This window comes from Anomalospiza imberbis, chromosome 6 (genome assembly GCF_031753505.1).
Source record: "Anomalospiza imberbis isolate Cuckoo-Finch-1a 21T00152 chromosome 6, ASM3175350v1, whole genome shotgun sequence".
Lineage (NCBI taxonomy): Eukaryota > Metazoa > Chordata > Aves > Passeriformes > Viduidae > Anomalospiza > Anomalospiza imberbis.
In genome coordinates, this window is record NC_089686.1 from 51,491,035 (window position 1) to 51,503,603 (window position 12,569).

Sequence of the window (12,569 nt, forward strand, 5' to 3'; positions counted from 1 at the left end):
GTTAATATGCTGAATTCCAACATCTACTTTATAGAAAGACAACTGAATTGGGTTGTATAAAAATGCTGCCTTTGAAAGCTATGAAATCCCACACTGCTTTACCAAGCATGAATTAGGTTTCAAAAGAATGATGCCTTGCAGACAGAGCACCCAGTATGTACTGGGAACCAGCTCTCACAGTCCTTGTATCAGCACTACTAGCACTTGTTCTTTACTGATTTAATGAAAACGCTGTGCTTCAAAAGAAACAGCTAATCAGATAATCACATTATCTCAGAGGCTTTGGAGCAGCCAAGCTCCCAGAAAAATCATTGAATAAGACAACAGGATTACAGCTTTAATGGCTACATGTTGTATTTGTCACAAAGCATGGCCAACATTCACAGTGAGGTTGCAAGATTATTACATGGTTACCTGTTCTCTAAAAATAAAGATGTCACATTGAACAATTATGAAACATAGTACAGCAGTATGAGGTATCATTAGTATGTTATTTTTATTATTATTTATCATTACCTATGACCAAGACATTAGTACTTCAGTGTAAACACTGTGAAACATATAGGTGATTTAACAGATGGGATATTGACAGATTTAAACATTTTGGATCTAGAAGTAAGGCATATAGTCAGCAAAATAGGAGAGTTTCAATAAACAGCCCGAGTACTTTGCTTCCTCCCACACACCTTAACTCTGCCAGTCATGCTGCTGGAATCCTCAAATCTCGTATCTTGAGGAGGTCATACCTGAGGAAGGCTGTTAGCTGGCTGAAACATCACTCTTTTAGTTTTTTCGCTTTCCTGTGTACAAAGGAAACAAACAATGAATAGCTAAAGGGCTTAATCTTTTTACAAACCTTGACAGAGCTTTCTGCTAGGAAGATAACTGTGCAGCCTGAGAGGCTTCGTTCACTCCTGCTCAAACATTTATACACATCTGACACTTTATTCCCCTCAAGGGACCATGACATAACATTGTAGAACTGATCACATATCCGTGATAGAAGCTTGACAGTTTTCCCAGTCAGCCCTGCCAAAACTTCCCATCAGTAGCTGTAAACAGAGTTAGCAGGGAGGCCACTTAGCAACCAAATGCTTTTGCAATCTTACAGTGTGGCGCCGCTTCCTTTTGGGCTGCACACACTCCTGCCCGTACGACAGCCACTGGAAATCCTGAGATGGCACTTGGCTGTTGTGGCTCTCCACGTCTTCAGAATCAGAGTCATCCTGTTGCATTGAAGGGAAATGCCTGTCTGGATAGATCTCTCTCAGTTTGTCCTCAAAAAACTCCTCCAGGCATCGTCCAGCCTCAGCAACCTCAGAATCTGGCTGTAAGGGAATGAATAACCGTTCAGTGCTACCACGCACAGAAATCACCTAGGATCACCCAAATAACTACCCCACCCCAACATCTCTCCTTGGCTCTGTCTGCTACATCTCCATTAGTCTCTGCACACTTTCTACAGCCCATTAGCCCCTCTGCATTTCCAGTGTAAGTAAAAACCAAATGCTGCTGTTAAGGCACACATTTGTGCACCTCTAAGAAGTAGAGATGTGCAGTGAACTAGAAAGAACAGCAGTCATCACTGCTTAGGAATTACTATGTATTTTATTTTCCCTAGATGCTTTGCTGGCTGTGACTGGCTTCTCACAACAAACACAGCAACATTCCATAGAGTTGTCTGTGAAGATGTCCCTCTTTAAATTTAGATCCATATGTATCGTAAATTCTCAGATACGTATATAACTTAATATAAACTTCATTTCTGTCATTAAAAAAACCCTAACAATTTCCAAAGAATAAAAACTGATTAATACTTCTGTTTATCCCAATCCTACATCTGATTTCCATGGAACCAGTAGTTGCATCAGTGTGACAGCCACTGAAAGAGCCAACCCCTGCTTTGTATCCCCCAACTCATGCATTTTAGAAACATACATAATTGAACTTTGCACAGTTCCAAAACATGAGACGCACGTCAGTCACAAGTTCCTCAGGTGCAGAGTAGTGGGACTTGTCCTTTTTTTGCAGCTTCCTTCGTATGGTGGACAAATCCATTGGCCTTTTGATGATCTGATAATAATGCCGAGCCTGCAATAAGAATAAAAGGCAGGTATGTGACATTTTTAATTAAAACATTTCCTCTCCAGTGACTTCTATGCAGTTTTGGATAGAAGTAATTGCAGAGGAGTCCTTGCATCAGGGTAGAGAGCTCTAATCTTTTAGTACCTACACCTGCACATAATTTTCCTGGGTGCTTTTTGATTTTATTAAAACATACTTGTTTGCAAGATTGAGCCTAAAAATAGCACACTTCAGTGATTACTCTGCTGCTTGCACTTTGTAAAGTTTATTCCCAGATAACCATAACTCAAATTTAACCATGATCAATAACAGATGTTGTATATTATTATCAACAATAATATGATAACTAGCTGACATTTTCCCCAAGCAATTACAAAAAGAATGTGCTGTGATACTTTCAGCTGATAATGTGAGAAGTAGTCCATGAAGAGTGACTCAAAATAGGATACTGTGCACTCTTTTAAAAGAGTCCAACAAAAGCCTTTTTCAATGGGCATCAGCTACCAGGATATCCCACTCCTTTAATCTTTCTGGGTCTAAACCTACTTGTTAGGTAATTTGTTCCATAAGTCCATTGCAAGCTTTATTGGGTGGAATGGGTTTTATATCATTATTTGAACTGCGCCTTCACATAAAACCTTTGTTTTTCCCCTCTTCAACTTTCAGCACATGGTGCTCTACTGTTACAATTCTGTAAGTCTCCATCTTCCTTAAAGCAGACAGCTAATATTGCAAATTAAGTTAATTATTGTGGAGTAGATAGATGAAGGAGATCTCTCTACATCTTCCCCTGCATACAGTCACATTTACCCTCTGTGCACAGCACAAGGAAGGAGGGAGTTCAAGGTTGCTTCTAGAGCAGACCTCTCTTATGACAGTACAAGATTCTCCATGTACATGGCAAGTCAACTCTTTTGATCACTGGAATCTCTCATATACCTTTGCCATTCTACCAGCTTCTTAAATTGGCACTCAGACATGGCCTGAGCACTGGCCAAACATTTCCCTGCCTCTGGCCTGACACCTTCAAGGCACTTGGAAGAGGCAAACACCCACCCTTCCCTAGGAAGCAATACTGTTCAGAAAAAATCCTCATGAATATCTTTCAAGAGGACAAAGGAGAAGCTTGTGAGGTTCTCTGGATTCTCTCCGATCCCTGCCAGTGCAGTACTTACCAGGGGACTGACAGGTTCATGGAACGGGAGGCTCATACTGCTGCAGAATAGGGAGAGCACCAGCTTTTCACACTTCTGTGGAAGCCAAAATTGTAATACATTTTAATTCCAAACAAGTGAGTTTCATTCTTGCCCTTAGTTAATCAATCATACTAACAAAAAGAGAATTCTCAAATTCATTGCTAATGCAAAATGGCACACTTCACTCTAGTCAGGAGGATGTTTTGCCTCATAGCAATGTTATACCTTGGAAAATAAGGATAGTCAAGAAATGCAAGAAAAGAAACATTCTCCTTGAAATTCTTGGGAATTAATCACTATCATTATTTACTTTGTGTGCTCCAGATCTACTCTTTGGCTATCATCTGAAAGAATGGCAGCAACAATGTGGAAAGATTTAAATGTGCAATGTTTCCCACTGCTCATATCCATTCATGCAAACCAATGTAAGTTGGTAATACTGTCTGAAAACTATTCCCTTTAATTACCATTGACTTGTAAAGCACTTATACCAGTCTTTAGCTCATTCATTAGGGAAAAAAAATGCACTACATAAACATTATAAGCCATATTTTCTCACAAACAATGGAATTTTTAATCAACTCAATTTTCTAAACAGGTCTTCACTATTCGAGACCCAAATCCCAATAATTTTTGCCCAGTTGTACAAATCCAGTAGAAGCAGGGCCAGCTCAGCATCTGCACTCAGTTGTGTGGACTCCTCCTCTCTGTCCACTTATCACCAATATACACACAACATCTATTTTGAATTTGTGCCTTCCAAATACTATGGACTTTAAGAAAAGGTGCTTATTAATGGAAGATTTGGTAGAGAAAACTGGTAATAGATATGTAAAGTGATAAGCTTTCCTCTAGGCTGAGTTAAGAGCCAAAATATTTTCAAGGGATGCAATGGGACACATGAAGAAGACTATATGATGATTTCACTCCAACTGAAAGTAAAAAAGTGTCTTCATCACAAAAATGTCATTGCACTGGCCCAAGTAGATGTCTGAGAAAATGCCAAGTTTTAAAGGAAAAAGATTCAGTGTCACAAACCAGGCAAAACTGACGCATGGAAGCTCTTCTCTTGAGTGTGATTTCCCTGTTCAAAGTAGAAAAGAATTCCACATCTGCCTGCTTCATGTTTCTATAACATTTTTAAATTGAATAGCAATGTCTAGGAAGAAGAGAATGATATTTCCAATCAATAACAATGCTTTTATTGTATTTACTACTGTGTGTAACACTTGAGTAGCAGCCAAGTGAAAAACCATCATCTGTGTCATGAAAAAGCAAAGCCTCATGCTGAGATCACATGGCCTGTTCTAAATAGTGCAATATATAGTTATTCCCACCTTCTGGTCACAGTCCCCAAGGCCATATTGTGCATTGTAGCTATGGCTGTAGCATGTGTTTTCACAGTCATATTCCACCTCTGGCTTCACTGGGTTACGACAAAGCGAGCACACCCATTCTCCCCTGCAAAACAAGAAACCAAAAAAACTCATGGGGAATTTTTTTCCACAACCTTGTCAAAAAGCAAATCTCAGAAATCACTATTTGAAAAGCCTCATCCTTAACTAGCATTATTACAGCAGGCAATCTGAAGCCCATTGCACTAAATATTCTTGATTGGATTTGAATCCAGTTAGAAGTATAATCATTTCAGATTCTATTCATGTCTCTTTTCTTGTCACAAAGGAAAAGAAAATGACAAAACTGTGTTTGGAATAATCTCCCAGCAGTGTATGCATCTGCACTGATTCAAGTGCTGCTTTGAAAAGAAAAACACCAAGGAAAGACAGGCAGCAACTGGTTCATAAGACAAACCCAGACCCTTTTGATAACTGAGATATTTATTATCAATTGATAATAATTGACAAATTTATTTAAGAAATCAACAATATCAGAAAAGGTGTGATAATATACAGGTCCCCAAACTAAATAGACATAATCCTGCAAGGTCATGTGTGTCCCTGCTAGTAGATGCATTTTCAGAAACCTCTTGAAGAATTTAATGAAGGCAGTGATGCAACTTCTACAACATCAGGGTCTGAATAGCTACAGATGGAGATATATTCTATAATTATGAATACAGAACTTTAGTTAAGGGAATTTACTTCATTAGAGTTTAACTTTGCCTATAAAGTTTATTCTAAAAGGAAAACTTGGTTTTCACACTGCTTTGAAACTAGAAGGTAATAATAACTCCATTACTAGAGAAAAGAATGAAAAGCCAAGAGCTGAAAAGTCCTGGTTTTTGAACAGAGAGGAGAAACCAGAATCTCAAAATTAATACCTTACTACATATTTTTCACAGCTGAGACAATGATTTGAGCTTGGCTCAAATGAAGTAGACTTTGGTTCTGCTTAGTAATGATTTATAACAAATTTAGAATTGCATACCACAGTAGTGCACATTATTCTGTCTCACTTTTAACTTTGGTATGTGGACGTGTATCTATTTCTGGTTCATTGCATACAATTCATCTGTGACAAGTTGCAAGAGAATGTATTTCCACAAAAGCCCTGATAATCCTACATTTCCCAGAAAATTTCCTAACAAACTGAATAAAAATTCATTGATTGTCCTTCCCTTGTGCTAGTCTCTCTTCTGCCAAGAAGAGCTGGTGTCTACACTCCAGATGCTACATGAGAATTAGGTTTTTATTTTTCTCCAGTGAATCATATGGAAGTTTTTTAAGTTCAGGTCTGCCACCTCCTTTGCTGTACTGGCCAGTTAACTAAAGAAAGAGCACAGTGACAGGAAACAGTTCTTTTTCATAATTCATCTAGTTCCTCACATGTAAGACAGAAAAAGAATCCAAAAAAAGCAATTGAGAGATGCAGCCCTTGCATAAGCCTGAAACATCAGTGCCTGAGGATATCTTCTGCCTCCAGGCAGTGAGCAGGAACAGCACAGTAGTGAAACGTCATCCATACTCACACTGGAAAGCTGAGCAGGGCTGGAACATGGCAGGAGAGATGGAAGACCTTGGGGCAGTGATCACAGCACAACAGTTCTCCTCCATTAAGACACACAGCACAGAAATCCTCATTTTCAATTGGACTGACTTCCTGAGTAACTGGGGATTTTTTCATGCTGGAGATACCATTGCTGAGCTTCTGATCAACAGATGGAGATTGTGTCTGTCCTGCAGCCTGGGAGATGAGAAATCTCCTGTCCTCTGAGTTCTTCTCTTTGGACTTCTGTCCTTCAGCTGGACTACTTTTATTTATCTTGAAGGAAGAAAAATCTGGGATCACACAATCATCATTTTCACACCTCAGCATAAAGCATCATTGGTTATCTGCAGATAACCAAGTACTTCTTGTACTTGGAAGACACAACTACCAACAATTTCCCAACAAGTGCTTCCAAGTACTTCTCTGCAGTGAACTCTACTGGGGTTCAGAAGGTCCACAGTCTTGGCATTTGCCACTGGCTGGCCAGGTCACCTTGGTCAGGTCATTTCCTCCACGTGGCACAGTGTAGTAGCACTGTGAGAGCTGTGCAGATTCTACACCACAGGTGAGAGGATATAGGATATTCTACAATCTCACTTGCAAAATTTATGGTAAACAGCTCAAGCCCTCCACCATCCTCCCAAAAAAACCAAAACATTAAAAAAGTATAGGTCTTTTTTCCCACCAAAAATTCCTGTTTCCTTCTGTGGAAAGAAGTTCACACTCAAGACTCCACTGAAGCAATAGAATACAAAGCTTTTAAAAATCTATTACACTGTTTTCTGGGATTGGTTCCTTCCACTCAAATACATATCCAGGCCAGTTTTAAGCTATTTATCCTGTATTTGTAACCAGACAGGTGAGCCAAGTTGTTCCTTAGTATGTGAAAAAGTACAAACTTCTCCAAAATAGAAAATGCAGGGAGCTCCACAGCAAGCTCAAAGCTGTATTGTCTTTAGCACAACCCATCACAGAAGTACCTGAGGGTCAAACAAATCAGCAGACTTTTTGCTGTACAATATTCCAGAAGCTGTGCCTACAAACCAGTGGGATAAAGGGCAGAAGGCAGGTAAATCCTCAAGAAAAGCCCACTCACCTTTATAGACATGCTTGAGGACTGTGTCCCACACTCAATTACCAGGAGGAAATTGCCCTCCTGCTCGTTGTCCTGTGGCTGGAGCTTAAACACTGGCAGCTGCCCCACTTCCGAGGCAGATATCTTCAGACGTTCCAGCCGCACATAGGGGATCTTCTGCTCCTTTGGGGCAGCTCTAGAGTCAAAAGGACACGTGATAAATTCATCCACATTGCACAAAATTCTCCTCCCTACTCAGCTTCATGTACCATTGTTTGTGCTCCTTTTCCTTTGTGATTGTGATGGCCAAATACTGAAAATCTTGATATTTTTTCACAAACCAATTCTTTAGGAAATGTGAATGCAATCACTTTAAATTACTCAGATGTGTAAATACATTCCTAACTCCTGTGCTAAAGCTTTGCCCTGCTCTGTATATTTTAATTATCACAATTAAAGTAATATTTTATACTTTTCAGTGTGGCTGGCTTCAACAGAAGCACAACACATCATCAACTTTACCATATCATCACAGCAGTGGTTGAAAATCAAATTTTATAAAACTGTTGTGGTAATATTAATCCCGTTCCCATTATATCTTTTAGCTTTCACTGGGGCTTAACACTTTCTAATTGTTCAAGTGAGATAAGTTTGCAAGTATTTATTCATTCTGGAAAACTACACAGAAATGCATTAGTTCACCACTTCTTTTCCATTGCTGTTTTCAAGTTGGAGAGCACTTTTCAACTTTCAGAACTAATACCTATAAGGAAACTAGAATTCTTTTTAAGTTCTCCATCATCATTAAGTATGACAAATTTTCTAAATACGTGCATAAAATTTCACAGCCAGTGCTTCTGTATAAAAAAAGACTCTGCTACCTGGCATTCTGATTGCTTTTCATATCCATTTCAAAATGTTCCTTTTCACAGTTATTGGAATCTGGAACAGAAGATAAGAAAATGAATAAAATATTTATAATATCACAGGCAAATTAGGGTAGAAAGTACTTCAATATTCATGTACTTCTGAGTGGTGTTTTATATGATATCATAAGTGAAATATGGAATAATTTCATCTATATGTATAGAAAATGTGCATGCTATTTTCTGTTCTGTTGCAGAGCCATAGTCTGTCTTTTTTACTTTTAACCAAAGGTTCTGTTCTAAATATAAGGAGCATCTATGAAATATTTTGTGGAAATGGTTTCTTTGCCAGGGAATTATATATGTACACAGCCATATCACACACATCTATATACATGGAACAACATAAGTAATCCTCAAATACAGCCTTCACTTGAGAAAAACAGACCCATGAGGTCTGAACCCCCATGGCTCAGGAAATCTTTGTGGTCTCCAGCTCCATTCTAAGAAGCTTATGGATAATTCCAGTCACTTCAAAACAGGAAGTAAATTGTGTCTCCCATCTGCCACCACGGGACAAAAGTTACGCTGTAATGCCTTTCTTTCCTCCAGTGTCTGGAACATATAAACACATGAATACAAAACCATTTGCTATTTAAGCATTTAGCTGTAGCTTTATGTAGCTGTATCAGAATACGGCTGTACTTTTGACTGACATTAAACACAGGTAATAACACAGTTCTGGGGAGATGGGATAAGATAGAGACAAATGTCTAAGTGGATGTCCTCAGAAATACAAGTCCACTGAAAAATTTCATAATCTCACCTTCTTTTACTAGGAATTAGTTTGACATAGCAAATACAAACAAGAAGCTAACACGATATCGTGGTCATCTCGAGATAAGAGAGTGGCAGGAAAAGATGATTTTTAAAAGAAAATTTAGCTCAGGTTAACAGTACCTCAGCTATGGCTTGAAAGCAATGCGACTTTAAGGCACTCTGTTTTTTCCAGTCACAAGGAAAAATAAAATGAAAACTAACAAGGAAAGGTGCATTTCACATCACACCTAAGGCATTACTTGTGATCACTTGTGATTGTTGCTCAGGTAGTAGGGTGGGTAGCCCTGTCATGGACAGAATTATTAAAGGGAGACTGCACACTGAGCTGAAGGAGCAGCTCTTGCTGCACACTGCCAAAGCAGAGGATGGCTTCCTACATTAGCCAACATTTCCATCAGCCACTGGGCCCATCAAACAATAGTGCCTGTAAAATTCATGGGAAACACCAAACTAGAGGGGTTGCACCGTGGAGAATGTTTTAAGCTAAAAACAGACCTTAGTGCATCAGAGAAAAAAAATTTCCTTAATCAGTAGGACTGAATTGAGATAACTGTGCTCATGAAGGGTCAGATGAATGTAATCCCAAAGGAAAACAACTGTCTAGGAAAATGCCCTTGGAAGCAGCTAAGGGTTAAAATGAGCTCTTCTCTACACAATCAACCACCTAATGCTGCTGCTGCAAAAGAGAGGAATGCCATCCTGCAGGGTACTCCCAGCAGCAAGGAATGTAAAACACAAGGAGCTGGTACCCTGATTCTGCATGGCATCCCAGAGGCCCCAGCTGAGCACTGCATTTGGCTGTGGGCAGCACTCCTTAATTGCAGAGAACCCAAAATAGCACAGAGGAATGAGATGGTTTTGAAAAAATAAAACCCCTGACCCATGAGGAGAGACTGAAACCATCAGATTTGTTTAATCTAGGAAAGAGAAGAGAAGGGAAGGGTGTTTATGCAAGTCATAAGAAAGAAAAGTGGCTGTAAGAGGGAAAATGATCACATTTTGTACAATTTTTACCACATCCCATGTGCCTAGGATAAGAATTGTTTTGTTTTAAATTAAGCTGAAATGTTTAGGTTTGGAAAAGGATGAGTCACTGGAGACATATACCAGAAGGAATGAGGCTTGGCAGCACAGCAATGCTGAAGCCAGCAAGTCCTACCAAGAGCAGAGTTAACGTTGCCTTTGCAGCAGAATTCATGTTTTATGGTGCACTGGTGACTGCATCTCCTCAGGTCTCCCCTCACTGCATGCCCCTAAACACTGACAGGACAGGAATTGCTCACTCCTGATCCTTCCTCGAGAAAAGGCAGCAGCACTGAATTCAACACTCAAGGTTTTCCACCCTCCTGCACAGCAGGGCCTGCATTTTATCCCCAGCCAATTTGTAGCATCCACTACTGACAGCAAGATTCTGAAGGCTGGGGCTGCCTCTGTGTGTGGTGTCACACAGCCCACACCAGATAACACATTGCTGCTCCTCCCCAAGACACTTCAGCCTGCCTGAGGCACAGCTTTTTAGGGGTGCTCCTGATTATTACAACTCACACAAATGATTGTGGCATAATTGCCACGGTTTGGCATAGGACATTGAAGAGAAGACAAATATATTTCCTTGGCTCACTGGGCTAGGCCTCCTTTGTACTAATTTGAATTCTCTGAATGAAAACACAGCTCAGAGAGAGAAATATTAATTCATCTTTTATAGAGAAATGCAGCCAAATATTGGCATAAGTCATGGGATAACAGCTTGATCCTGCAATCCCTTGCTTGCATGAATAGTCCCATTGACTTTCAGAGTTTGCAGGAATGAGGCTTTAGAGTGTAGCACAATGATGTTGGCAATTTGCCCATGAAGAGTTAAGTAAAGTCTAATTCTCCATTAGGGCTGAAGAAATAGGCCTTGGCTGACGGGAATGTTCCACAGTAGATAGAGCCAAGCAAAGGCACATGCTGTGCAATGTGTTAACAAAAATTTGGTATGCTACTGATGTGAAGGACTTGGCAGAAGGCACATTATATTTTGGAAGTAATGTGGGGTTTTTTAATTGAATTTGGACTCTTCAAACCAGCTCTTCAGTAGTCATAACTGCAGGTCTCATTAACAGGAGTGCTTCTAAGAGAACTAATACTCCAGGTACTTCACACAGTCACACTCTTTTCTGGTTCACAGATGAGGGATGTTACAAATTCAAAGTATATCATTTCCATGTTTTTCCTCCTCAAATGAGATGAAACACACTTTTCCATTGGATTAATTACTCTGATAACATTTGAAGCTTGTTGGAAAAGCACATTTACATATAAGTATATTAATAAGTGTACTGCTTTACCATGCTTGCAATGCACAGTGCTAAGAAAGAAAAAAACCCCAAAACCTAAAGTAAAGAATTAAAAACCTGGTACCTTCTTTGCTTCTAGGTTGTCTCATTCTGGCATTCACAGGCAGGAAAGAAGTGTTGCTGAGCAATTCAGAAGAAGAAGTGCAATGCTGAGACTTTTTGATTGAAAGATTAATAGGTTCTTCCATCACTTTTTGCATAGAAAGAGTTAATTCATTAGCTACCTCTTGCCCAGCAGTAGCGAAGCTGTCTTCTAGAAGACAATCCACAGCACTGAAGTCTTCATTTTCTAGCTGCAGGGGTAAGAGGAGAAAGAAATGCAGAATTCTATTACCAGTTTTCCTTCTTTTCATGTTAAGAATATCATTTCTAATCAGTCTTCAAATACCAGATAAGGAAAACTTTAATTGAAACAGTATTCCGACTGATTGACCAACAATAATGTGCTGTAAATGGAAGTGGATTCCCTCTTAGCAGAGGAGTTTGAGCCATCCCTACCTTGCATTTAGTGCCTCCCTGGAGTGCATCACCTGGTGTAAGGCCAGCAGGAACCCCAGGGCTCAGGTCACTGGGAACCCTGCCCAGAGCCAGTCTGCAGCTGAGCAGGGGCTCTGGTGCAGTGTCACACTCACAGAGGGCATCTGGGGATGGGCCAAGTGTCACAGCAGCTGCACCTTTTTCCTCTGGGTTGGCTGAGCTGGATAACCTTGTCGGAGATAATTCCATTTCTGTACTGTTTGGAAAGCCCACAGATCTTGGGGATGCTGAATGCTGGGAAAAGCAAAAAGAAGAAAAAAATCCAATATATTAATAAGTTTTTCAGCAGCAAAATGCTACTGTTCTTTCTATAATAGATGAGATGCTCAGTTTCAGCTTGTCAGAGTCAAACACAAGTTTGTGTCACAAGAGCTGTAAGAATCTATTGTAATCCTATACTATTTCCAAAAGCTTTAGATTCGCCACCATTAAAACTGAAAACTGGAAAAGGAAACAACTGGGTCACTCTTCTGGTGCTTTACAAAGAAATGTCTTCCTCTAGATCAATTCAAGGGATTCTGATTTTTAACTCCTACAATGATTGGGAAATCTATGTAGAACACTGTACCAAATTAATCCTTGACATAAACCCTATTATTTTCCATTAAATTTTCCCAGAAGAAATAAGATTCAAATCAGAAATTTTGTCATTTTATTAAAAGAACATCAGATCACTTCATTC

At 39.6% G+C, this 12,569-nt stretch overlaps 1 protein-coding gene across 3 annotated transcripts in view; it reads right to left on the minus strand.

The window, feature by feature from the left end:
• Positions 1–703: 703 nt before the first annotated feature.
• The window catches only part of TRIM66 (tripartite motif containing 66), a 44,118-nt gene continuing 32,252 nt past the window's right edge, over positions 704–12,569 (minus strand). For 2 of the 3 annotated variants that reach the window (XM_068194155.1, XM_068194154.1), the window contains exons 11-20: positions 11,849–12,121; positions 11,415–11,643; positions 8,187–8,247; positions 7,327–7,501; positions 6,211–6,503; positions 4,619–4,742; positions 3,261–3,335; positions 1,939–2,091; positions 1,110–1,328; positions 704–800 (exon numbers count right to left, since the gene is read on the minus strand). In XM_068194155.1, coding sequence (XP_068050256.1) covers positions 741–800; positions 1,110–1,328; positions 1,939–2,091; positions 3,261–3,335; positions 4,619–4,742; positions 6,211–6,503; positions 7,327–7,501; positions 8,187–8,247; positions 11,415–11,643; positions 11,849–12,121 — 1,662 coding nt within the window. In that variant the 3' untranslated portion in view covers positions 704–740. The remainder of the gene's footprint in view (positions 801–1,109; positions 1,329–1,938; positions 2,092–3,260; positions 3,336–4,618; positions 4,743–6,210; positions 6,504–7,326; positions 7,502–8,186; positions 8,248–11,414; positions 11,644–11,848; positions 12,122–12,569) is intronic. The other variant, XM_068194156.1, reaches the window with a different exon arrangement.